General features: G+C 34.4%; 1 protein-coding gene across 11 annotated transcripts in view; it reads right to left on the reverse strand.

Annotated features, from left to right (window-relative positions):
• Nucleotides 1-26,749, reverse strand: part of LOC129311789 (uncharacterized) — a 31,082-nt gene extending 4,333 nt beyond the window's left edge. For 6 of the 11 annotated variants that reach the window (XR_008593388.1, XR_008593389.1, XR_008593390.1 and 3 more), the window contains exons 1-27: nt 26,317-26,744; nt 26,086-26,182; nt 23,219-25,422; nt 21,839-21,953; nt 18,375-19,241; nt 17,637-17,904; nt 17,090-17,556; nt 16,855-16,981; nt 16,651-16,775; nt 14,592-15,247; nt 14,357-14,474; nt 14,151-14,267; nt 13,822-13,913; nt 12,912-13,063; nt 12,360-12,415; nt 12,042-12,255; nt 3,801-4,220; nt 3,450-3,727; nt 3,259-3,341; nt 3,072-3,158; nt 2,694-2,955; nt 2,211-2,618; nt 2,024-2,120; nt 1,334-1,650; nt 679-795; nt 366-533; nt 36-158 (exon numbers count right to left, since the gene is read on the reverse strand). Coding sequence is in view for 5 of the 11 variants with exons in the window: in XM_054954252.1 (XP_054810227.1) it covers nt 36-158; nt 366-533; nt 679-795; nt 1,334-1,650; nt 2,024-2,120; nt 2,211-2,618; nt 2,694-2,955; nt 3,072-3,158; nt 3,259-3,341; nt 3,450-3,727; nt 3,801-4,220; nt 12,042-12,255; nt 12,360-12,415; nt 12,912-13,063; nt 13,822-13,913; nt 14,151-14,267; nt 14,357-14,474; nt 14,592-15,247; nt 16,651-16,775; nt 16,855-16,981; nt 17,090-17,556; nt 17,637-17,904; nt 18,375-19,241; nt 21,839-21,953; nt 23,219-25,422; nt 26,086-26,182; nt 26,317-26,597 (8,316 nt within the window). In the remaining 6 variants the exon portion in view is untranslated. Of the gene's footprint in view, nt 1-35; nt 159-365; nt 534-678; nt 796-1,333; nt 1,651-2,023; nt 2,121-2,210; nt 2,619-2,693; nt 2,956-3,071; nt 3,159-3,258; nt 3,342-3,449; nt 3,728-3,800; nt 4,221-12,041; nt 12,256-12,359; nt 12,416-12,911; nt 13,064-13,821; nt 13,914-14,150; nt 14,268-14,356; nt 14,475-14,591; nt 15,248-16,650; nt 16,776-16,854; nt 16,982-17,089; nt 17,557-17,636; nt 17,905-18,374; nt 19,242-21,838; nt 21,954-23,218; nt 25,423-26,085; nt 26,183-26,316 lie in introns of those variants that run through there. The other 5 variants (XM_054954250.1, XM_054954254.1, XM_054954255.1 and 2 more) reach the window with 5 other exon arrangements.
• Between the last annotated feature and the right edge of the window lie 936 nt (nt 26,750-27,685).

The following is a 27,685-nucleotide window of genomic DNA, read 5'->3' on the forward strand; positions in this document are numbered from 1 at the left end:
AAGGGAAAAAATTGACAACATGAAAAGAATGAAACCTTTATTGGATGAATTTCAAAATGATCAAAGTAAAACCGCTGACTCTCTGAGTTGCTGAGAGATCTTCTCCAGAATGAAGCAAGTTTCATTAATGTCTCCTCATCAAGGTTCAAATCAATTGGCTGCACTAACCAAGGTGTTTAATCATATATGACTACGGCAAATTTTAATATGAATCTTTAGCAGCAAACAGGTTTAGGGTTTATTCCCTATCATTGAATTGTGATGACTTTAACAAACAAAAGTAGTTTAGGTAGACAAAAGAACAACACAAAAAAGATCCAAAAGATCAAAAGAGAATAAAATGAAACTGTCTTTTTCAACTTTACCTGAAGAAAAATAGATGAGTATCTAAATTGCTTAATCTTTGAACTGGAGGTCAGTTGGACAAAAACAACCTTCAGTACACTATCATTCGAATCACTGTAATCAGATTGATGTTTGCGAAGCATTGATGCAAAAGGAGCCTCATTCCACTTAAGTTCCAAATTCAAGTACTGGATCAATAACAAAGGATGAAAATCAATAATTATTTGACTGGGAAATTAATTGAGAATCTGGAAGATTTGTTCTAAAACATAAAGAATAATGACTCGTAGAAGTCAGATACGCAACAGGATTAAGCATACTTAATTCTGGTACCTGTATACTGAACTGATTATATTTCTGATGATTATTAGAAACAGTACTCAAGTTCAGATTCCCAAGCTTTGCGACTAAAAATGGTGAAAAATCTGTGGGATGATTCTCGTCCACTTCCTTCACAAAATAGTAACATTAAGAATATTAGAAATGTTTCCCCATCACACACACAATTGAAGGATAAAACAATAAACGGCATTACCATACCAGCTATGCTTTCAATGAGATGTATTGAATAATCTAACATGATCAAGTAGGGTAGGGGAAGTCTCCGCCCTTTTCTAATGGGACATGCATTTCATAACTATAAATACCTACTTATTGTGATAACAGCAGCGTTTGGAATTTGATCACTGATGCTGTTACCCATGTGAAACCCTGAATTACAAATTTACATAAAATGTCCTTCTTAAGTTCTATTTTGCATTTTTAGAATAGATAGACGTAAGTATGACGTACACACTGAGCAATACAAACTATATCCAAAAAAGTAGGAGCAATACACATTTATGTTCCAAATCAAATTATTTTAAGTAAAATTAAGTCACGCACATATTTGGAGGCCTAAACCACAATCATAGAAAAGACAAGTTAAACAAAAACTACTAGGTATTAACTATTGATGGACTCAAGCACTCAATCAAAATGTAAATACCTGTTTTGCAGGTTCAAGTAAATGGATAGCAAACTGGGAAATTCTAAAGTGCATTTTTGCACACAAATCAAGAACTGTATCTCTCTTGAAACTATCAGAGATCTCACAAATTCGCAAAACGCGCGTGGGTCCCTCTGCATATATTTCATACCCAATGTTTTCCATCTCCATGCCATTAAGCCCACCAAAACTTGCACTCTGATCCCTTTTTTTGTCCAGAAGCAAACGTGGAGCCAACGCTCTTTGTTGCCCAGCTTTGTAAAATGGTTTCCATGACCGCACCTTATCCAACTTGATTTCTCGTAACTGTAGGCTATCTGTAAGAGAAATCAATACCGTTATTAGATGTAAACCTAAACATTCTAGGATCAATAACCCACAATAGTTCCACCAACACAAAAAAATAAAAGGAAAGGGGTTAACAAAAACATCAAAATAATGCAAAAATAGTGTTCCTTACTTTCTCTATTTAGTACATACATGATGACTAAGTTATGTATCCAAGGGTCAAGTCTGTAATCCAAATCACATGGATCATGACCACAAGGAAAGCACAGGTAAAATAAAAAAATAGTAGATATTGACTTTAAGTAGCATCTCTACCACGCAAAGCATGTGGGGAAAATAAATATCACTCAAGCATATCTGATAATAAACTAAAGAAAAGGATGAATTGTTTCAAACAGGTACCGTTAATGCGGACAACTAGTCTATGAGGAAGAGTTAAATCATCCCAGACATAATCAGCACTGGTAGCAGATCCAAGAACCTCAGGCTCTGAGGAACCCTGGACAGTTCTCAATTGATGTAAGGGGAAGAAAAATACAAAGTTAAAAAATTATCAGAAAATGTGAAACAGATATGCAAACAGGACAACCTTCTGATAGTAAGTTATGGATAAATTGTGCAAACAATTCTCAATCCTATATGGTAGACTCAGATTTGGGGATTTGTAGAAATGCAAAACAAGAGTAGAGCCTTCTTCCACTACATGAATAGCAGCAAATTGTGTCATGTCACGGTCTGGTGTTGTCAAATTGTTAGTTATCTTTCTAAATTTCAGGAAAAAACGTCCTAGTGAAGCTATGCAAACAGGCCCCGACCATCCAAATCCAGGATCTTTTGTTTTAATCTGAACATACAGCCAGGACTTGTCACTGGAGCTTCTGTGCTTCCTAATAAAATGATCAAATAAACTGAACTCTCTGTCCCTGCCAAAACCTTCCTTTAGCTGCAGTGTTGTTTGCTGTTTACTGTCAATGGAGGCAATGCCCGCCAAGTCATCCTTCACAATCAGAAAAATCAATTACATGTTTTTAAAGAAAAATAAGCATTCACATTATTATTTATAAAATCAAACCTGAAAGTAACATTGACGGACAGTGATACATTCTTCTGATTCATTACAAATGACATATCGTGGCACCAAAGTCACTGTTTGTGATGGCACAACAATTTCCCCTGAAGAAGGGCCAGTAGACACACCAAGCTTTATTATAGATTTGATCTCAGATCCTTCCTCTTTGTAAAATCTTATTTCTGCAAGGCCTGATAAAGAATCCAAGTCTAATAGTGCCTCAGATTTATAGTCCTCCAGCAATCTAAGTTGCACTTTTTTGGATCTGAAAGCAGAGTTGCATAAAATACTAAAAAACTCATGCAAGTTTAGGAAATCTTAATGGAAAGCATTAATTAGGCACATCAAGTCCATTGAGTGATGGAAGATTAATGATCTTACTTCAAGAACCATGATCTGGTAGACTTAGGAGGCAAGAACAAACCAAATTCCCAAGGACTGCTGGAATTTAAATTGTCCAATTCAATCCTGCATACAGGTTTCCATCCAATGGATCAAAAATAATAAAAGGGAAAAAGAAAAAAAGAGTTTAATTTTACTAATAACTCGTTGAAAGAAAAGGATTCACCTGGACAGATGCTTCTTAGTTGGAAAAACATAGATTGGGAAGTCTGTCTCATTTTTCATGGCATATGATGTAAAAACAACAGCCTGCAGCCAATGCAATAAATATACAGCATATTAAACCAAGTCCTCAATCATGCGATAAAAAATAAGCTATCTCCAAAACTGGAAATAAACAAATACTAGCGTAATAACCTCTAGCATGCCCCTGTTTCCACGATATAATCTCAATGCTGCAAAAAATTTTCCACCATCAAAATCCAAAATTATATCCAGATATTGTGCATCACCATTTTGCTTCAGTAACCTCTTCACACAATCACCACTATTCACTGGCTTGGAACTCGAATTAGTAGCAGTTAAAGCAATGGTGAAATATATAACGGCAGGATTGGCATAAAAGTCAACTGTGGTTCCACATGATATCTTTGCTTGTTTTCCAATATTGTCAGTTCCATGAAGGTTGGGCTGATCTACACCACAGAAAAAAGAATGCACACATTAAGTCTTCTGGAAAGTTAATCTGCAAAACAATCATTGTCTCACCTGTTTCACTTAAAAGGACATCTATCTCAGAGTGCAATAAATTGGTCATCCGTATAGTGGGAAGAATGTATATTTCTTTCTGCTCTTGCAATGAAACTGGTGAGTTTTTATTTTTAAACACAGCTGAGGACTTTTCAGGTGGCGCAACAGGGACATCTCTCGCAATTGTCTGAATGAGAAAGTGCATATTGCCAACATCTACTCCCTCCGACTTGAGGGCGCAGTGAGCTGTGCTAAAGGAACATTTAACTGATTTTACAAATAAGGCCTTACGGACTTTGTAGTTTAACTTATCAAATATGCCAGAGAGACGGACTGCTTTTCCACCTTTAATGCAATCTGACCATCCCACAGAAAGAGAACTTTCTGAATTTGTCATGTCATCTGTCATTTCAGGTCTTAATGAAAATAAGAAGTTGCCTGAAATTTAATCATTAAGCCACATCAGTCTCAGTAATCAAGATACAAGATCGTGATAAAATTGGATGCCTTAGCAAAGAAGATAATGAATACGTATGATGACCAAAACATTGATATGCAAGAAAAGAAAAATAACTAATGACAAAAAGATTTTTATTTTATTTTTTTCAAATCAACTCAACCCTGTTGATTTTTTTTTTCATTTGGGCGCCTTTAACTTTGTTGGGTGTTAATATCCATGAAAACAAAACATTTAACCATATTTTAACCTTAACCGTGCTTCAATTAAAACATGCTACTCTAAATACTATTCAAGTTTTACTGATTTAAAAAGTGAACTTTTTTTTAAAAAAAAATTTAAATTTGGAAATCAAGATTTCAACAGGCCTCCCTTCTCTTTTGCATGAATTCTGAAATCTTATATTTACAACCAATCAACATGAATCAAGGGGCACTTTTCTTAAGTCATTTAGTAGGATCAGGGCGTTATTGTAAAGTGATTAGTTCATATGTAGGTGAGAGGAAAGCAAGTGAATTCTCGCACGGATAAAATATTAAGAAGAAGAAGAAATACTAGAAGAATATAAGGTGGTTTTGTGGAAGTCTAAACATTCATCTTCATCGCTTCTTCTTCACCTGTTGTCTAATAGAATAGTGAGGGTGTGTGGCAGGTGGGTTAAACAAGTATTCGATTATTAGTCAGTGGCAGACCTGGGACCCCATGCCAGCGATATATATTTTAAAAATAACAAATAATAATGACTGTCATTATATAAAGCTAAATATATAAATATTAAAATTATACTATAATTATATGAACGTATGCATTTATGTGATTGAATAAATTAGATGCCTTATAATTACATATTTTTATTTTTAAAAAAATATATTTTCTGTTGTAAATTTGAAAAATTTATAATCCTACTATCCTAATATTTTTGTCAAACATCTTATTATCTTACAAAAGTTTAGTTAATTATCAATAATTACATGTGGCTAATGATATCATAAATTCATGTCCATGATTTAAACAACAACAACAAGCCTTATCCCACTAGGTGGGATCGGCTTGTGGCTACATGGATTGTATGACGTCATTTTGCTCTATCATTTACCAAGTTTTTAGAAATGTTGTTAACTACGAGATCTCGGTAAACAACTTCAAAGTGTTCTCTTTAACATTCTTCTACCCCTCTTAATAGGGCTCAATTATTTGTTCCACTTTCTTCATTGGTGCCTCTCGTGGTTTTCTTTGTACATGTTCAAACCATCTCAAACGATTTTCAATGATTTTTCCTTCAACAGGTGTTATGTCCACTTTTTCTTGCATATGCTCATTTCGGATATTATCTTTACATGTATGTCCACACATCCATCTCAACATTTTCATATTTGCTATTCCAACTTTATGCTCTTATTATCCCGTCAAAATTCAACATTCACTACCATATAACATAGCTGGTTTTATAGTAGTTCAATAAAACTTCCCTTTCAGTTTAGTAGGTACCTTACTATTAGAGTCAGGAATAAGAGTTGGGCTTGATAGGCTGCCCATTTAAACCCATTTTTATAAAGGTTCGGGCTTAAAAAAATGTCATTTTTAGGGAAATCAGGCTTTGAAGCCTAGCCTTAATAGGCCCTAGAAAAACAAGCTTGGATTCCTTTTTTCATTTTAACTCTAAAAAATTAAATATTTTTATTTTTTTAATTGAATTTAAAATTTAAAATATATGTTTATACTTTAAGATTTAATTTTCTATTATTTATTTTTAACCTTTTAATATTATAATTTGTATTTTAAAAATATATGAAATATTATAATTGAAATTTTTAACTTAAAAAAATTCAAAAATAATAATAATAAAGGGCTTGTGGGCTAGGCCTTTAGCCCTTTAAATCAGGGCCAGGCTTTAGAAATCAAAAATTTTTTGAAAAGCTATGGGCTCGGCCTGCCCGTTTTTCACCTATACTTATGATGACAAATAGCTTCTTTAGCCTTTATCTAATTAAACCACCTAACTTGTATTCTATGTGCAATATCCGTATCAAGTTTCCCATCACGTTGAATAATAACTTCTAAATATCTAAACTTTTTCACTTGAGGTATACTTTAATTTCTCAATTTCACTTGTAAATTACCACTAACTGAACTCTAATTAAAATTACAATGCAAAAATTCCGTCTTACTCTTACTCGAGTGAAAACCTTTTGGCTACAATGTCCTCATCCATAACTCAAGTTTACAATTAATCTCTTTTTTTTTGTCTCCACAATAAGAGCTATACCATTGGCAAAAAACATGCATTTGGGAATTTCTTCTTGAATATACTCGGTCAAAATATCTAGGAACAGGTCAAACAAATAAGGACTCAAAAATGATCCTTAATGTAGTTCAATCCTTATAGGAAAGTCCTTTGTTTCATCGATAGGCATTCTTATACTAATTGTTGCCCTCTCATCTATGATTTAAACAAATACATAAAAAAAAAATTAAAGAATTTTACTAAAACTATTTGAGTAAATGAATGACTTTCATTAAAATAAAAAATGGATGAATGGAAGGATCAAAATTAAATAAGATACAAGTTGTAGCAAGTGCATATTGCATATAATATCAATGGCTTAATTAAATAATTAAAAATACCACTTGACTAAAATGCCAAAACCCTAGGTCTTTTATACTCTTCTCTATAACTTAATTTGGTGGGTCTTCCTTTCTCTCTCATAGATTCTTTTTCATTCTTTCTATACTCTCTTGTCTCCAACTCTGTCTCCTTCCCTTGTTATCCATCATTCTCATCCCTCTAGATCAACTAGAAATTCCATGCTTTTGCTGTTGTTTTAGTTTGAGCTAGCTCTTTCTCGTGGGTTCAAATTTTACAAATCACCAAGGGCATTATAGAAAGTTAGTATCTATACCTAAGCAAGCTATTAAAACTTAGTGAGGGCATCTTCCCCCATTGAATTTTTAGTGAGCTAGGTTATACTAGTTGCAAAGCCCTTGTGCTTGACCTACTTAATTATTATATCCATTAACAAAGAGCTTGGCTTAGTAAGTTATCAATTGAAATCTCAATCATATTTCTCTTTCTTAATCTCTTTAATATGGTATCAAAGCTAGGTTTGAGGGGAAGTAAAGTGTCAATAGCTCTTCATTTTCAGAGCACAAGCAACCACTTTCTAAGGGAACATTAGGCTTTTGTTCCTCCAATATAGCTTCAATTTCCTATTTGATCCCGCTTCTAGTTATGGAAACATTTTTCATTGACTAAAATTGTTTGGCATATTCCTTTTGGACAAAATAGGGTCTGATTGGAATCGTATTCTTTTGAAAAGCATACTTCCTTTAATGGAATAACAGCTTGCCTTCCTAAGGGCCAACTTGTGGACCTCCAGCAAAAACACTAGTGTGCCAAAAAGTGTGAATTGGCCTCTTAAAATCCTTTTAACCTAGGTCATGCACCCATTATGATATGATTCTTCCCTAGCTTTCCCAATGTATTTATCCTAAGTGGTTTCATTGTTTTACTTTAACTTTAATTTGTTTAATATTTTGAACAAGTTATTATGAGGCTTTGGATTGTGATTTAGAACCTTAAGTCATGTTAGATATGCAAGAAAGGAGACTCTGGAAATGGAGAAGGAAGGTTCCTATCATTATTATGTTTGGTATGCAGCAACTTGCTTCCTATGGAATCCCTATTTCTATAATTTGATGGAAGTGGGCTTCTATGCAGCAACTATACAGCAACTCCGCCTATGTTTATAGCCGGTCCCAAGTCCGGGTAAAGGAGGAGGGTTGTGTTAGGCCATCAACAGCCAATGTAAAACTTTGTTGAATCTATCATGAAAGCCGACCCCACCTAGTGGGATAAAGGCTTGTTGTTGTTGTTGATGGAAGTGGGCTTCTATCATGAGGTCTATGGAATCCCTACTTCCATCATTGTTGTGGTTCAAGGCCTAATCACCACCAGGATGCAAAGCTTCCCTCAAATTGTCACTACCTACTGCTATCAAGTATCAACTGAAGAAGAAGTGAAGAAGCCCAACACAACCAGAAAGCTCCTTTTTTGCATTTTCTTGTTTTCAATTTTTTAGCAATGGGTGCTTGTGTAATTTGATTAAGTTTTTTTTAAAGTATTTTATCTTCAAACATTTTTATTCTTTTGTGGCTTGTCAGAAGAGTTGGTTTCGGACAAAGCACAATGACATTGCATGATCCATGTATCTAGTCCCACATGGCTGCTGCTTCTGTATTCATACCAAACATACTAATTGATTACACGGAAGGTTCACTTCCCATTTCCATCCGCAATGCTGTTGACATTCCCATTCTAATACTCAATCAATATGATGGCAAACGAGACATCAGTTTTGAATAATAGTAAATTGAAAGCATATAACAACAACAATAACAAGCCTTATCCCACTAGATGGGGTTGGCTACATGAATTACATGACGCCTTTATGCTCTATCATTTATTAAGTTTTTAGGACTATTGTTAATTAAAATGTCTCGCTCAACAACCTCCAAAAGTATTCTATTCGATCTTTCTCTACCTTTTTTAACAAAGCTTAAAGTTATCTATTCCACTATCCTCACAGGTGCCTCTCGTGATCTTCTTTATAAATGTCCAAACCACCTCAAACGATTTTCTATCATTTTTTCTTCAATAGGCGCCACATCCACTTTTTCCCATATTCGCTCATTTTGAATTGTCTTTACATGTATATCCACACATCCACCTCAATATTCTCATCTCTGCTACTCCAACTTTATGCTTTTGCTGTCCCGTCAAAGCCAAACATTCATTACCATATGAAATTGCTAGTATTATAGCAGTTTGATAAAACTTTTCTTTAAGCTTATCAGGTACCTTACAATCGCAAATAACTCCTTTAGCTTTTCTCCAATTAAACCACCCCACTTGTATCTTATGTGTAATATCTCTATCAATGTCCCCATTTTGTTGAATAATCGCTCCCAAATATCTAAACTTTTCCACTTGAGGTATAATCTGATCACCCAATTTCACTTCCAAGTTCCTACTCATTGACCCCTTATCAAAATTACAATGTAAATATTCTGTTTTATTTCGATTCAAGACCTTTTGACTCCAATGTCTTCCTCCATAATTCAAGTTTACAATTTATCTCTTCTCTTTTCTCTGCTATAAGAATTATATCATCCGCAAAAAGCATGCATTTAAGAATTTCCTCTAGAATATGCTCAATCAAAACATTTAAGACTAGATCAAACAAATAAGGATTCAAAAATGATCCTTGATGCAATCCAATCTTTATAGAAAAATCTTTTATTTCACCAACAAGCATTCTTATACTAGTTGTTGCCCCCTCATACATGTCTTGTATAGCTCGAATATAGGCAATCCAGACACCTTTTTTTTCCAAAGCCTTCCAAAATACTTCTCTCGATACACGGTCATAAGCTTTTTCCAATTAATGAAAACCATATGTAAATCTTTGCCTTTATATTGATACTTTTCCATTAATCCCCTTAGTAAATAAATCGCTTCCGTAGTCACTCTCCCTAGCATGAAGCCAAACTGATTCTTCGAAATCCCAATTTTCAATTTCAACCTATACTCAATCACTCTTTCCCATAATTTCATAGAATGAATCATAAGTTTAATCCCTCTGCATTTAGCACAATTCTAAATATCTCCTTTGTTTTTATAAATATGAACTAAGATACTTCTTCTCTAATCGTCAAGCATTTTCTTGAATTATAAGATCTTATAAAATAACTTAGTTAACCCCAGACTCCTTCTTTACCCAAACATTTTTACATTTCACTAAGGATACAATTGGGTCCATTGGCTTTACCATTGGCCATTTTCTTACGAGCTTTCTCACTTCCCAAGCTCGTATTCTTCGATAAAATGACAAATTTTTCTCTCTTTTAAAAGTTGCTAAATCTTTCAAGTTAATTGACTACCCCCCATCATCATTAAAAAGCTTAGAAAAGTATGTCTCCCATCTGTCTTTAATATCATTATCTGTGACCAAAACATTTCCCTCTTCATCCTTTAAAGAATTTTGTTTTGAAGGCATATGCACTAGGATTTTGTTTTGTTGGTTTCCTTGTGTGCAAGCCAAGCAGCAAAGGATTGTTGGGAGAAGTTAAAGAATACCACTTCGGAAAAGTAGGTCAAAGACCTTTGGCAACTGTGTGAGCATGCCTGTCAAGAGCAACTAGAGCAGTGTTGAAAGGGCAACTCATGGGAAGTAGGTGCAACAATATTGGAGTTGCTCGTCTACCTAGGACATCATAAGAGGAAGTGTTGTTTGTTTAAGTTATTCCATTGCGGTTGTGTGACCATAGGAGTCATTGTGCCTTGCCTAGGTGTTTAGGGTTCTAATCTATGTGTGTGTTTTCATGCACGCGCATGTGTTAAAATATGTAACTATATTTAGCTATTCCTCCATCTTTCTTATTCTTTGTGAGCATTATCTTTTTTTCCCTAGTGAAGCTCTTGATATGATTCCATTGTTCTGAACTTCTCTTTTCTCACCCTTTACACCTAGCTTTTACTTTTTCTTCTTCGCTTCATCACAGATATTTCCTTGCGTAATGCAGCCAGCCCTTTACATCATTTCTAATGAAGGGCTAGAAAAAGGAAGTTAATGCTAGACTTTATCATGAATTATTGCAATTTGTCTAAAAATAGCACTGCCAAATTCTCTTGAAATCAGCTCTGATAAAAGGCTAGAAACTTTGATGGGGTAAAACAATACTCCTTCCGTTAAAAAATATAAGGCATTTTTGAAGAAGTTGGATATTAAAAAATATAAGGCATTTTTAATCTTTTGAGGTGTAATCGTTGTCTTTTTTCCAAAAGTACCCCTATTGATAATGACTTTATATTTATTGTAGGGTGTTTAATAGTGATAAATATAAAAAGATAGAGTTAGTTTGAAAGTAAGTAATTACTTTATTATGAGGTAAAATTAAAAAATATCTTATATTTTTAAATGAAGGGAGTATACAAAGGGAATTCACATTTGTTAATAGAGTTTCGAGATAATGGGTGATCTAGAAAGATAGATATTATGAATAAATTATTTTTAATTTATTTTATATATTTTCCATTTAATAATATTGTTTAGATTTATTTAGGTATTTAGTTATCTAAATTTCATATAGATATTTATTTAGATATCTATATATTTATCCAGATGTCTAGTTATTTAGATTTTACTCAGATATTTAGTTCTTTAAATTTTATGTAGTATTTTATATAGATATAGATTCTAGGATATTTTATTCAATTCTATTTAATTATCTAAATATCTAGATTTTATTCATTATTTTAAATTGTATTTAGCACTATAAATATGCTTAACAACTTAGAAGCAAGCATATCATGAATAAAATAGACTTTTGAGACTTGGCCCTTTGGAGATTCTCCTAAACGTGGCCATTGAGAGAAGTATAGAATGAAATTCTTGTTCTATATCATCTTGATAGATTTATTCCTTCTATTTTCTTCTATCAGTTCTATGTTTTCTTATTAATGTTATAAAGTTAGATTCTAATTTCATGTGTTAATAGAAATTTATCTTCCTTATTTCTCTCTACTTATCTTGGATCCTATCATTTGTCTTCAAATTGCAGGCAGAAAAACAATGTATCAAGGTACTGGAAAATTGATATTTTGGAAGTAATACCAGCATTTCTCGCGTGTGTATGCACATCTTGTGTCACGCAAATGAATATAAGAGAAATAGTAGCAAGGATAAAAGCTGTGAGGAAAGGACTTGTAGTTGTTAAAAAAACAAGAAGTTGACAGTGCCTACCAATAGTTAAAGACATCAAAGCCCTCTTTACTCCCCCAGAGAACTTTATTGCATCAAAAATTGCCATGGAATCATCAATAGAATCCCCTGGTTTTAATGACACAGATGCGAATTCATCTTCCTTTGGCTGGGGTCGCTGGAATTGTAGTTCCATTGAAAGCCCCGTTTCATTACGTATTGTAACCAAAGGAGAAACCACAACTGACAAGCCATCCTTAAAAAGTAAGCATAAAATCATTAAGCAGAACGGATAAACTATGGTCTCCATGAATAGATGGAAATGAAATTGTGCAATAGAAAAAGGACATGTCATGATACCTCTAATTTTCTTGAAATGTTAACCACAAGAAGTGGTCCAGGATATGATCTTGAACCTGTTCAATAGCAAAAAAGGATAAGCTTTTCCTTGTCAGAAGTTACAACATCATAAAATTATAAACAGTTTAGAAATATCAATACAAATGAAAGACTCTGAAAGTTTCGTGGTTTTGGTACTTTAAGACCATGCAATTCTGCTTATATTGCATGTCCATAATTACGCAAAATAAGATGTGTTTTTCTTTCTTTCTTTCTTTCCTTTTTTACTCTTATCCAAGATGACGCACATGATAAATATTTTACACATACTAGACAATCTAAAAGACAGGGAGGAGGAAAAAGAAAACACTACAGTAATCCAATTGAAAAGAAGCCTTCATAACAGGACTATATCTTTTTCTTTTTTCCACTTTTTGGGTAAAATAACATGGGACTATCTTTAATCAGTACCACTAGCATATATGTTTGGTAATCCCGATTCCACAGGTCAACTGATAGAGACCTATATAATGATGTTTCATTTAAATGTACAAGAAAGGGGCTGAAAGAGACCTTCCATCGACATAATACGTGTTCTCCAAGCAAGGGATGATTGTGAAAGTGAAAGATGAATAGAAGAAGTCACTAAGGATCCAGAATCAGCAAGTTGGATTGAAACAGAAGCTGCATTATCTAAATCTTGAGCTGTGAAATCAGAGAGCCTCCTGCCACATGAAAGTCACAACCTATCGATCAGTTAATCAAATAAGAATCCAACTCTAATTATTAAAATTTAAAAAGCATCCCATTGATACAAGTGGTTAAAAAAGAATCTGATAACTCCTGTACCAGACAATTATTCTTTCAACATTCATAACTTCTTTCTATCAATTTTCTCTAGTTTATGCAATAAGAGATAACTGACATTTATCAAAATAGGTGACAGAATTAGCTACCTTCCCTAACATACTCGGCTGACACTAAAAAATTCTCACACGTCCTAGCTACCAAAGAAAATCCTATTTATAGCTTAACTGTCACTAACCAATCTTTAACACTAATATAAAAATGAATGAGAATTAAGTTGCATGGCCTGAGTCGCCCAGATTAAAACAAAAGCAAGAGACAGAGAATAAGTGAAGGCGGCAATGATCCTTGGAAAACCCTTGCATATTATTGTACAACCATAAGCCTATGTCCCCAGTGTTTATCAAGACCTACCACCCAAACAAAATCAGCCAAATCTAACAAAATACGAAGCCATCATCAAATAACGAGATCCAAAACCAAAATAACTCTGAAATACATCCACTGAAAAATAATTAATCAGAAGCAACATGTGCAGGAAAATGACAATCAAATTAATGTCACTGCAGAAATTCTCTATCAGGAAACTACACCATCCAGTATAAAACAATCAATGGTCTTATTTATCATTGCGTCATACATGGAAACCATCAATGGCAGACTGCCATGTAGATACCTTACTAGAATGGAAGTAGACTGTTTTCTGGCTATAGTTACCCTTTGCTGATTGAAATGAAATAGAAGATTTAAGCCTGACTGATTCTCCACCTAACATTATAGCAATTGTTATTTGATTGAAATGCCAAATTTGATGGGAAGTAGGGCATAATAATTAGAAGATTGGGCTTAAGAAATTTTGACAAAGAAAAGAATGTAGATAAGTGAAGGCAAGCACAGTTATGAAAATTATGAGATTAAGCAGGAACATGGAATTATTTAGAAAAAAATCAGTTCATTCCTTTTTCCATGCTGTTAATAATCATAAAGATGCACTGGATCTAGAACCTTGCAGTAGTTAGCCAGAACCATGGAGCTTCGCAATGAATAAGGACCGGACAGATTCAGTTTCCCAATCATGAAGAGAAGAACGTCCAATGATATCTCGCAGAGGCATATGTTCAGCTGTAAATATGAAGAGAAATTTTAGAGGATGGTAGAATAATGCCTGAATGAAAGTTAAAAAACAATAAATCAGAGATAGCTCTAACAACCTCTTTAGCTCTGCAATACAAATTAACAGGAACTGCATAAGATGCATATTCTGATTGCTGACTTTGAAATTTTGTTCGGTAAAAAAGACATATTTCAACAGGACGGAGAAGCTCTCCCCTAGAATTTAAAAAAAAAGGAAAAAAAAAAGAAAACAACACACACACAAGGAAATGTTACAATTAAAATATTGCACATAAAAGAAAGGTTTACAGTTAGAATGGACACCTAACTAACCATATATTTCTTTGAGTGTCAAAATAATGTACCACAGCTCTCGATGTGCTTATAATCCGGGATTTTGTTGCAAAACTCTGTATGATCAGTTGTGCATTGTTGATGCATGCACGAATAAGAGGGAAGAGATCTTCTGTATCTGGAAGTTCATGGACAAAATTCACAGAAATTTTCCCTACTTTAACATCAATTTGTGGAGGCTTTCCATTCAACCAAGCAAAACTTTCTTCATTTATATGCAGACTGCTCAGAGAAGCCATTCTAGGGTAGTTATCTGCCTCCATGCCATTAAGAGCAACAGAAAGTTCATGAAAAACTTTGAACTTGAATGGGCTCCCAGGTTTCTGCACATACTCCGGAACACCGTCAAGAAAAGCAACACCAGAGTCATTTTTTTTGTTGACAAGGTAAAAGGTTTTATTCACCAGTTGGTTATGACCCTCCCATTCAGTAACTCCTTCAGAACCTTCACCCTGAAGAGGATAAGCTCTCCAAAGTGCACACCCTCCATCATTAGTACAGGAGATGTCAACAAAACATGACCCTGGACTATAATTCAATCTCAATGGCATACCCATGTCATTCTTAGCGTACAATGATATCAAGGAAAACCACAAAACCATTGACTTCCATCTCCTTTCAATGCAGTATTTGACCTACAGAAAATTTAGCCAATACATGTGATCCATAAGAATGATGACATCCCAACCAAGAGCACAAGCAATAAGCAGCCAGATAAGAAATGAAGTGATGAGAAACTTTATCCCAAAACCAAGCTCCGAAAGACAAAGGACAATTACATTGTAATCCTCAAGCAAAAACCTGCGCATCCAGCCACTGAAGTTTGCACAGTATCCTCACAATTGGACTAGATGGTTCCCGAAAATTTGGTTGCTTATAAACATAAAATTCTAGCCAAGCCCAAGAAGAATTGGGATTCCTGGTTCCAAATTATTACCTTGATATGTAGCTAATTAAAACAATGTAAACAACAGTCCTACAGAATGGTAAACTCCGGCAATGTTAAAACCCACAAGTTACCTTAAATTTTCTCCCTTACAATTCAGGAATTCTGAGCACATGTATTTATGGTTTAGGGACAAGAAACCAGACAAGTAGTGAAACATAATCATAGAGTGGTTAATGTGTTGATGAGGGACCTAGTGGGCTGATTAAGCATGTGCATAGAAGGTCCAGAGCCAAATTGCCTCTTGCCAAGAAAGTTGAGAAGAATAATGAAGATGAGGTCACAGGTCCAATAGGTGGACCGTGACTGTTTTGCAGGGTTGCATGCAGCTGGAGAGAAAGCAAGGGATAGATTGATTTCTTGGAAGGGGAGCCTCTGACGTCTCAAAAGTCAGAGGACCCATTTCCATTTTCTGTTTCTTTTCCATTTGTTGCTGTTAAGACTATATTAGCCATCAGATATTATGATTTATAATTTGTAAAATAAATATTATTATAGGTAGTTGGTTGGTAGTTAGTTAAGACCGTTAGAAGATTAAAATATCAGGCTAGCTTCTATATATATGTGAAGGGTGTGTAATCTGAAACTATGCTTAATGAATAATTCAGAGTACTATCCAGAATTCTCTCTTGTCTCTCTCTTTCTCTCTCTATTTCTCTATTCTTTCTCCTATTCCTCTCCTCTCTTTCCTACTCTTTCTTTCCCTACACATCAGATTACTAGTTTGATTTTATCTTTTAGTCTACTTGCTCACTGAAAGAGGAAAGTTGTAACTAATCTTTGCTGGAAATAAACTCTGATTATCAAGTTACGTCAGTTAACCATATGCTGATTTAATTAACCACAGGTCGAACTAATTGTTCCCAAACTAGAAATATAAATACCAAGAGTTCCTAAGCCAAAGGTCTTCCTTTTATGTATAAAATAGATAATAAAAAAAAAATTGAAACGTTTACCAAAGGGGGAAATAGTAGAAAATTTGCACCAGTCCTAAAATAGAACCACTAATCAATGAAGATTTTTCAATGATATGAACGTGCACAGCTCAAAAACCAGTTCCGTAAGGTATGTAAAATCAACATAAATTCATACCCTGAAAAGAGCTCTTTCTCCTTCAAGAGAATAATGGATTGTACCACCAATACTTAAATTCCTTTCTTCACCTTTAACTGTAAGATACATATGTTGGGCAACATCTTGAATTGCAACTATTGCTCCTACAAAAGTCAACAACTAATTACCACTGTAATTTCCCAATAAATAATAAGCCAAACTATAAAATTTGATTTTGAGTACCATCAGGAACCAGTGCTTCCAAATTATTATAAAATTCCTGCCTAGCAGTGCCATTATTTCTGTTCAATTCTCTGGACGTCTTCTGACTAGACATACCATAAAATGAGGATGTCATTGACAAAATTGTCTGCAATAATGAAAACAGAGTTAGACAAAAAGCCATATATTTTAAAGGGGAAAAAACCTCAGAAAACTGCTGACAAACTTTAAATAGCAGAGCAGAAGAAATTATTACCTGTATTTCAGATAAAGAAAGCGTAATATCAAAGTCTGGAAGAGAACAATTGCCAAACCAACTCTGAGACAAATGTATAGAACCATTTTCTGGCCTCTCTAGTGACACAGACGCTCTTAAATCTTTTAAAATAGGGTTCTGATGACTAGAATGAAAGACCCCAGAAGCAGATCTATAGTTATAAGACTTTTTCAAGGGAACAGAGTCTCTTGAGCTACTTGCATCGCTAACAGAGTTAAGTTCACCTGAATTCTGAGACCCTGAAACTCCAGATGCATGGTGAGATGACAATACTTCTGATGTTACTGAAGAAAAATGAGGGATTACTGTTTCATCCTGCTCACTTGTATGAAGGACTTGAGAGAGTATTGACAAATGAGAAAGGTCAAATGTCAATTTCTTCATAGTAGTTGCTGATTCAAGCTTCAGATGGATGTCAACCTCAACTACAAGCTCCCGGATTTCACCTGTATCAACAGATTAAACATTTAACCAAGTTTTTCTACGCTACAATGCAGTACCACACTTAAAAAGGAAGTTAATTTACCAGATTCATTTTCATGCACGAAAACAAGAGCAAAGTGAGACAAAGATAAGGCAAAAGTATTTGATGATCCACTTTTAGCTTGATGAGATGCGCAAAGAGTCCCTTGAGCATCCTTTGCAGGAAGATTATAGCTTGTTTCACCATGCTCTGCCACTGTGCATCTACTATGTTGTCGAGCAGCAGAGGCAAGACTTAAAATACAATGTAGATATGAAGAATAACAATCAGTGACCACTGCCAAAGATGTGGTTTCAAGAATCAATCCACCCTGCCGATAAAATTTATAACTCAGCTAAATAAAACAAAGTATTGTAAAAATTCAGATGACAGCATTTATAGATAACAGCTTCAAAGAGTAATAAACCAGTAAGCAGCAAGATCATTTTCCTATGAACTTCAATTTGGGGGAAAAATTAGAGTATGATATTCTCTCTGATTCTTCTTATTAAAAATGGAGCAAGTGCAAATACATATATGGGACTGAAGGCAACAGACCTGCCAGTTAGATCCAAAAAAAAAAAGCTAACAATAAAACAGAACCAAATATTCTATCCTGGGCAAAATACATGGGAGGAGAAGGAAATAAAACACTAATCAAAGAAACATAAATGAGGACAGTAAAGGCTAAGATACAACACAGGAAAATTTCAAAATGTCGTTTTAATAAAAGGCCTTCAAGCAAAGATGAAGTTGAAATATGTGTGAGAGTATTTCTTCCCTTTAAAGCACACACATTACCTGAATTTCCAAGAACTTCAACTCAAATTCTCCACCAATAGAAAGCGAAGACATGAACTTATTCAACTGATGTGCTTGAACCAGATCATTCCTCATTTGACAGCTTCCTATGAAAACATTACCTACTGTGACACTCATAAGTAACCAGTGACTTCCTGAAGCTGGAATAGGAATTCTTGCAGCAGACACCCTTTCCTTAACAAAGCAGAGAGATTGATTATTGGATCTTTCAGAGCAGGTTGCTTGATCAGTATCCTGTCCCAAAGATATATTACTACCAGGACTAGAAATGCTAATTTTTTCACTTTCATTATCTGAAGAGGCTTTCTGAGGGGAACCAAAGTATAAAGTAAATTTGCAATCAGAAAGAGATATTTCACGTAAGCACTTATCAGATTGCAAACCCAAATTTTCAAGGACAACATAATTATCATTGTTTCCAACAGAGTTCAGGTTTTCAAATACAAGAAGCATAATTCTTGATGAATCAGTGAGAATATCTGCTTTTCCTTCTTCACAAGATATTGCAAGAGTTGTATGCTGAAGAGAAACCCAAATTCCATAATCAGGGGACTTTTTCTCAGCCAAAATGTTGCCACTTACAAAGTTAAAAGTTCTCATCCAACTATCTGCATTATCTTTTGTCCTAGAATTATGAAGAATTACATCCACCGACTTGAGTCTGCAGTTTCCATTAATTAAGAAGAGGCATCCATAATTTGTCAACTGAGTTCTTCCAATAGATCCCTCCACCCTCTTAAGCTGTGAAAATAATGCTTCTTCTTTCATGATTTTGGGATGTATGGTATCAACAGCTTCAAGACTACTAAAAAGACAAGATACCACAGCATACAAACTTGCAACTGCCTGTCAAAGAGAGAAGAGATCCTTTAGCCACAACAATAAAAAATTTATTATATTTGGTCCCTATAATTTCACTCTACCCTCAGTTCAATCCCTACGATTTTTCTTTGAAATCAGGTCCTTACAATTTAAAATCCTTTGGAACTAGTTTTCCACAAGCAACAGGCATTATTGACTCCACTAAATTGGTCCGTATAATTTGAAATAAAACCATGCCACCAATGGAGAAAGCATTTAGGGAAATAGCCATGTGCACAAAGATCTCTATCTAACAAAAGCACGATGAAATTAATCATATTTCATGTAATTATAAGTAACTTAGGTATCCTAGTAACCACCTGATGACTTGAAAGATGTGATTGATGTTGGAATAGAAGCTGAATTTTATTAATTAGATACTCTATTAGAAAAATATAAGCAAGTATCTCACCTACAGATTCTAAAAGTTTTAGGAAAATCTCCTAAACAAATGTAACAAATCTATTATTCTAGCAACCCAACAAAGTACCTACAACTACCATAGCTATTTACAATTCTGGGAATAATTAAAGTTAAGTAAATTACAATAACAACAAAAAGCCTTATCTTACTAATTGCGCTCAGCTACATGAATCACAAGACATTATTGGGTCCTATCAACAACTAACCCTTTAGAAGTACAATTTACCAAGATATCCTGTTCAATATCTTCCTTGAGTGTCCTTTTAGGTCTCTCTTTACATCTTTATGAGGTTAAAGACCATCTACTTAACTCTCCTCACCAGCGTCTGTAGCAGTTTTTTTTTTTTTTTACACATATTCAAATCATTTTAAATGATTTTCAACCATTTTTTCCTTGACAGATGACATGTCAAATTCTTGACAATCAAATATGCAAAGTGGCACAAGGTGGCACATTATGAGTCCCTAAAGTGCTGTCATCATTGTCTACTCTCTAAGTGACATGGTGATCACCCCTTTCCCCACTACCTCCACATACTTCTCCCATATCCAGCAACTGCCCAGCTCCCCAAATCCACATCCCCATGCTTCTCACCTGCCTTTCTTCTTGCCTGCATATATTTCTCTCTAAGTGAGAATTGGTCTCTTATCAACCTGTCTGTTTGCAACTTCCTTAAAAGAAAGCACTTGAATATTTGATCAATAACAAAACAAGCTTTATATCCTTGAATGCATGCTAAATCAGGGTGTCAATGACAAAAGATAAAAGCTAACAACCAGGCCTATAAGGAAGGAACCCTTTTTCTATGTGATGGCCTGTTACCATTTTAGCTGTAATAATTTCAATATCTTAGCAGCCACAACCATAGAATTTTTACACCAACAAATGCAGCTAAACGCGCAATGATGATAGAATGTAAGTGATCTTCTCCAAGTTCAACTTGGTTTTTTTTTTTGGCTGGATTTAAGAGTTCAGAAAGAATAACAAGGCTAAAGAGAATATAAAATTTTGATGCCAACCCTGGCCTCCTAACATTCAGAACTGTAATTATTATTCTTATTCTTATTCTTATTCTTATTCTTATTATTATTTACCAAAAAAAACTGTCATTTGGTTGAGTGAGGAAAAAGCAAAGTGAATCTTATAAAAGTATTAAGCTGCCATTTCTGAGTTTCCACCTCGAGGACAAGATGAATCTTCTGGGGGAAGTATTGATGGGACCCAACCCCCTGTTGCCACCAAAACATCCTGGAGGAGAAATAAGAGTGGAAAAGTGGAAGAAAAAACGGGGCCACTGGTTCAGAAGAAAGTATAAAGGTAAAGAAACAAATAAGACAGAAAAAGCAGAGGAGCCAGTGGTAGAGGCAAGAGGGAGCAGTTAAGGAGTAGTTGATAGGGTCATAGGCGTATATAAAAAGAAAAGCTGAGAAAGAAAGGGAGACAAGAACTAGGGATCAGAATTTAGACGGAGAGATCCAACCTCTTTAAAGTTGCCAACTTTATTTCTATTCTTGAAGGGTTTTGTGTTGTCTTAGTTGTGTTTCTTGTGGGTATCTGTGTATCAGTTATGTTCCTAATGGGTATTTTTTGAATTAGTTGTGTTTCTAGTAGGTGTCTGTGTAATAAGGTGTGTGGAGTTCCTCTTTCTTCTTTTTCTGTGCTAGTGTTCTGCATTGTTATCCATATATGCACCCTCAACTTCATCTGTACATTCCATGTTGGTTTAGTATTGTGTTCTGTAGGAGTATTTAAACTTTGCATCATTCTGTGTTTTGTTGCTATTTACTTGTATTTTGGGTGTAATAGGGATCCTGGGTTGAATCTCGTAAGATAATTTGGTTTAATATTTGCTCAGTGGAATAGCAAGACCCAAGTTCCCCATTTATTTATTATTTATATTGTTATAAGTTCCAGTAGTTCACTGGTTCCTAACAGGTTCATTAAAAGATGGGCCTAAAACCTCAACATAATATCCTTAAATATAGTTTATTTTACAATATATCTGAACCGCATTATTTGATCTTCTTTCATGCTCTCAGCCAATAAAAAAGTGGTTTGATATGCATAAAGGTACCTAGTACTTAAGGGACCATAAATTTAATCAGGTATACAACATGAAATTTATCATTTGACTTAAAACAGGATGGGAAAGAACTACCTGATAGATCATATATAACTCATCCAAAAATGACAGAACAGTTAATCCTCCAGCCATTATGCCAAAAGCAGCTGAAAAAGCAACAGTTCTTGTGCTTAAAGAGTACATGTGCTCCCTGAAATATCAATTTAACACTCAAATCACAATCCCAATAAGAAATATGCATATGACACAACACGTTTTTGAATTATGGAAAAGGGCTTATCATATATCTATAACAACTACAATTATAGGGGCCTAAAAAAACAAACTTATCATCAAATTTTAACATGATGTGATGGCCATATGACCTGTGGAAACTTCTATCTCTGGAGAACACACTTAATATAACAAGCAGAATGATATAATCATGACTAAAGAGCCCAGTAAGAGTTTATGTGTTCTTGCTGGGGGAGGTTAAAATGTACAACAATTTCAGTCCCCAAGATGTCTTTAAAAGTTTTTAATTTTTTTTGCCAATTCAAGGGTAATTCCAAACTTGATATTCAAAATGATTTGAATGTTCTTTGAATTGCCTTGAATCTTAAATTGTTTCTTTTATTGTGATCTAATTTTGACAACATAGTTTTCTCTTACCATTATTGGCATTCTAATTAATAAAATTTGTGCATCAAACTTCTAATTTATTTTTTCCTCCTCAATCATGAACATTGAATCAATCACAGATATTAAATTAACTAAACTTTTTTCATGACTTCGTTTCTATCTCCAACATATATCAATCACAAGGAATACATAATAAGCCTGCTCAAAACTAACCAAAAAGGAAATTTCATCACAGTGAACATCAAATCTAAAGGGTGCTGCAGCTTCATATATTTTTTTTCCCCATTAAACTGAAAGAAGGGACTGAGATTCCTAGGCACACAGAGCAAAAGCAACATATTAATGCATTCCCAAATCAGCACTAACAGGCACAATCATACATTTACATAATACTTTTTATCCATAAAATATGACGCTTGAATATCATGAATCCTCTGAAAAAAAAAAGGGGAAAGAAAACAGCAAGGAAAGAGAAACAAAGAAAAAAGAACATCAGCTTAAAGAGATAAGATCAATCCCATAGGAAGTCATGGGATGTTTGTATATCTTTACTTTTTAGGCAAACACATTGAAGGACCATAAATCACCAAATCCCAGCGCAGATTTTACAGTAAAGGACATAAGTTAAAAGTTGAAAAAAAAAATTCAAGAGTATATAATTTGCTCATAAAAAAATCAGCAACTTTTCAGACATTGATTAAAACAATTTAAAATGTCATGCTGGACAGAAAGACAATAAACAAAAGAAAAATAATGTCAAGATATAAGACCCATTGAGGACCATCAGGGAAACAAATAATAAATCAAAGTATCATCCTATAAACAACATCCTACCTAATGGATGATATCTGTAATGCGATTGGCTTCATTACAAAAAGTTGAAATTGATGGCCTTCAGCTGGTTTCCTCAAACAAGCATTTAAACCATTTAGACGAAGATAACAACCAAATGAAATCCTTCCCCATGATGCATATTTATCACTATTTGGTTTAGGGATTTCAATTGCCCTAGGTTCCAACCTGAGACACTCTGCTTGTGCATCATCAAATCCTGGCAAATCTAACAATGGTGCCACACCACATAAGGAAGGTGAACCAATAGCCACTTTTATCTCATGGAAATCAAAAATCAAGTCAAAACCATCATGACTAACAATGTCATTAATCTCTTGACAACCTGGATTGGCCTTCTTGTTGTGTAAAAATCTCACAGAAGGACCATCAACAAATACTCCAAGCTGAATGTTTTTCTCAGGAAGCACTTGAAGCAAGGTCATAATCCAGGCTTTGGCATAATACTCAAATTTGTTAACACAACAACCTTCCTGTTTATCCAAACAATTTGAGACAATAGATGTTTTCCCCTTGTCCTCCCGCCAAATAAAATGCTGCATCTGACTAAGAAGTAGAGACACTGATGATACTGAATAATGAGTCAGAACTAAATTTAACTTTCCTAGAATTAAACCACATTCAGTAATACCTGGATTCTCAAGGCCCGGATATGTGAATGATCTTTCGAACTTACAGAGAAGAGATGGATTTTCAGAATACTCCATCTCATTTTCAATAAAACTATCACAAATTCCTTTCCAGCTCAAACAAATTTTTCCCAAAAAGTTTTCCATACGAAAATCACATGAACCTTCAACCTGGGCATCATTAATATCTGAAAGAGAGAATAATTTTGCCGGCCCAACCCATAAAATTGATTCCATATCATTGATTCCTTCCTTCCTATTCTTTTTCTCTGAATCACTAAGCATATTCATTTTACTTGACTTTGATGATGCTTCGAGAGATGCAAGCATAACCTTCATTAGGCCACATGATACAAAAACTCTCTGTTCAAAAATGTCTTCAACAGACACAAATAACAAAGCATCAATACAAAAACTTATGGAATGGAAATCCATGTATTCAATCCCAGTATGTGATTGTAGCTTAGCATATACAGATGGTTGAATTCTATTGGTTTGGGAAAGCATTATAACCAGTTTCCCAATGTTCAGAATGAAACAACACTTTTGACAAGGAGATTTGGTAGCACTTTCCAAACCTACATCAGTGTAAGGATCTTTAACAATTTCTTTTCTCAAAAATATGAGATTTGCTAAAGATTGTATTATTTTTGAGATCACTTTCCATATAAGTGCCATTATGGGCAAAACAGGGCGAAAGAAATTGAAAGGACTTGTAATCAAACGTTTTTCACCATCAGATTGAACTTTCAATGCAGCTCTATGACGAGCTACTTGCCTTGCCAATGCTATGCCTTCAATGGGCAGCCTTTCCTCAATGTCAGATATTACCTTCCAGTGGTGTTTAGCAGAACTCAAAATGTGGTTGTTCCAAGAAATTTTAGAAAAGGATCTATTCAATAAGATGCCAGAAGAGTATCCAATGAGCAGCAAGAGATTCTCATAAGCATTGACATAATGTATCCATTGACTAACAACATGAACTAATCTATGGAATGTCAATCTGGGAATTACAGTGTAGCCCATTCTGCTGGCAGCTAATCTCCATAATTCTCTTGCACTTCTAGCATGATTGTACTTATTAGACAGCAGTTTATCAAGGGCTAGATATATAAAAATGTCATCCGGAGAGAATGAAAAAGTCAGTTCTGGAAAATAGATAGTGCAATCTGCCAGCTGAAGATCATGTAATTTGATATATGTACACACATCAGATGAAAGTAAAACATGGTCTGCGCAATCTCTCTCATTAAATCCAATCTTCAAACCAATTCCATTTAATATGTAAGAGCTCTCATTCACTGGGAGAAAAATTGCACTGAGAAGACCTCTGGTAATACATCTAACATCCAGAAACTTAGACCTTGCATTAAGCTCCTCTAATTCCCCAAAACACATCAACACATTGTTTAAGATAGGGAATTGAATCTCCACACGAATGTGATGTACCTCCAGATGACAGTGTTTGAGAATCAGGTTCACAAGTGATGTTGAAAAATCCTTTTTTGAAGGTGCAGCAAACAAGATCCTCTCCAAGAGATGATGCAAAGTACAACCCTAAAATCCATACAAAAAGTTGCCAAGATGGGGTAATGATATTATCTTAATAAAGATTGTTCCGCCTAGAGATACTTGATATAAGAAATTATCAACCTAAGCATGTCTAACTGTTTGGACCTATAGATCAGATAACAATGCATAGAGTTCATCCCAATTGACCTTTTTACCATTTTTTAGGGAATCTACAACATGGACACCCAATGAACTTTCATTTTCAACTTGAATTCCCACAATTTAATGACTCTATAAGCAATTAAAAGATGTGAAAGAAGGAACCATCCATCTGCTTCCAGTGTTTCCATTTGTTTTTCATGTATCTCGTTCAGTGCCAGTTCATAGCAGATAACCTTTTTCCAGCAGAAAAGATTGAAATGAACATTATTTGAAGCATAGTAATCCAACAAACATGGAAAGCAGAATAAACAGCAAGCAATTTTTACGCGAGGAATTCTTTGTTGTTATGCATTTTACATTGGGAGAATCTGTCACGAGAATAGTAATACAGACAAGGCTTCAGTTTTGGCTGAAAGCGGCCTGATAGACAACTTCCCCGGGTAGCAAATATCTCGCCTACAGGTTTGCAATTAATATAATAGGAAAAGAAACCAGTAGTTGCAACAAATTGGACGGCGACTCACATATAATTTTTCAGAGCATTACCTCTGGATCAAGTGCGGAAAGCTTCTTCCTGACATTTTCATAGTCATCATGCTTCGATTTCCGCAAGCGGCCCAAGCATCCCTCCTGCTTTGGCTTCCTTATACACACACACACACACATATATAATGCCAGCTTTAGGAGATACTGACTAAAGTACAAACTATAAAGGCGCGGGAACAAGACAAAGAAGGACCCACAAAACAAAACAAAAGCCTATATGCAGGGACTTACTCAAATGATAGTACAACATGGACTCCATGAACTTCGATTGAGAAGGCTGGTGCAGACCAGTTCGAGAATCCAATGCTCAGATGTTCAATTGTGATGTCCTTGAAAAACAACAAAGCAGGCGCGTCAAAGAGCTCGTTCAGAACTGAAACATCAATGCGAAGATGATCCACACCCGCAAAAGACCGAATGAACCCTAATTTGAGATCGAACTCAGGTTCCTCCAGCAGCCATGGCCGAAGCAGAGACAGTAGCCTCCGCCGGATTATGTGTTTAAAGGGCATAGTATTAATTAGGATTTCGACAGGATATCACTGAATTTTTATCCAAGCTCTACTGGAAAAGCTGAATTGGAAGTGGTTACTAAAGTAAGTTGATTCAGCATGAAATCGATGTGCATCCGCTTCTGTAATAAGTGCACCGGCGGGAACTTAACGAATCATATAACAATCCGATTGAACTCATTTTGTCAGGTTTACCCGGAAAAAATAAAAATAAAAATTGTCATTCTGTTACAGAAAAAGAGTAGAAAGGAAAGCCACAAAAATCACAACATCCACTTCGGTGAGGTATATTATATTATTTTGATAAGTAATTAATGTGCATTCTTTTATATTTTAATAAAATAATTTTTATTTTTTATTTTTAATATCATTGTTGTTGTGATATAATTGTATACAGTTCAAATTTTAATTTTAATGCTACAAAAATAAATTTTTTAAGCTGTTTAAATATATTCCCTTCACTCGTCTCTTTATATATAAATATATATATATATATATATATATATAATTAGGTCAAATTCGAACATTGTTAGAACCAATTAGGTGCAATTATCTTAAAGTGTTTTCTACATTTATGCTGAAAACCTGTGTTAAAGTAGTCAAATCATAATCTCTAATTATCTAGTTAGACTATCACACACTTTATAAGTTAATTTTTGCCTCTTTGATCATCATTCATGTCTTAATTTTGGTATGGAAGGTGATGAAAAAGGACAAGCTTTTTTAGTTTTTTGTTTCTTGATGTATTTTGTTTCCTTTGTTTAGTATTATATTTCAGTTTCCATTAAAAAATAAAGTAGTCATAACCTCTTCTACTAAAACCAATACCTATAAGTCATTTGTGTCATTTTTTATTATACTACTCCTTAATATAAGATAAACTTAACTAACTTCATGCTTATTAAGAAATGGTGTTATATTAAAATTGTTAGTGCGTGTATGAATTGTAAAATTAGCTCTTCTTTGCAATTATTGATATTGATAATCATAACAAATTGCTTTTTAGGAATTCAAACCATAATAAATAAACAAGAGATAAAATTGGCAGAACAAATTAATTATTCTAAATTTGCCTTATACTAAAAAAA

Source organism: Prosopis cineraria, unplaced genomic scaffold (genome assembly GCF_029017545.1).
Source record: "Prosopis cineraria cultivar Desert tree isolate PC_DT_omini unplaced genomic scaffold, ASM2901754v1 PC5, whole genome shotgun sequence".
In the NCBI taxonomy this organism is placed as follows: Eukaryota; Viridiplantae; Streptophyta; class Magnoliopsida; order Fabales; family Fabaceae; genus Prosopis; species Prosopis cineraria.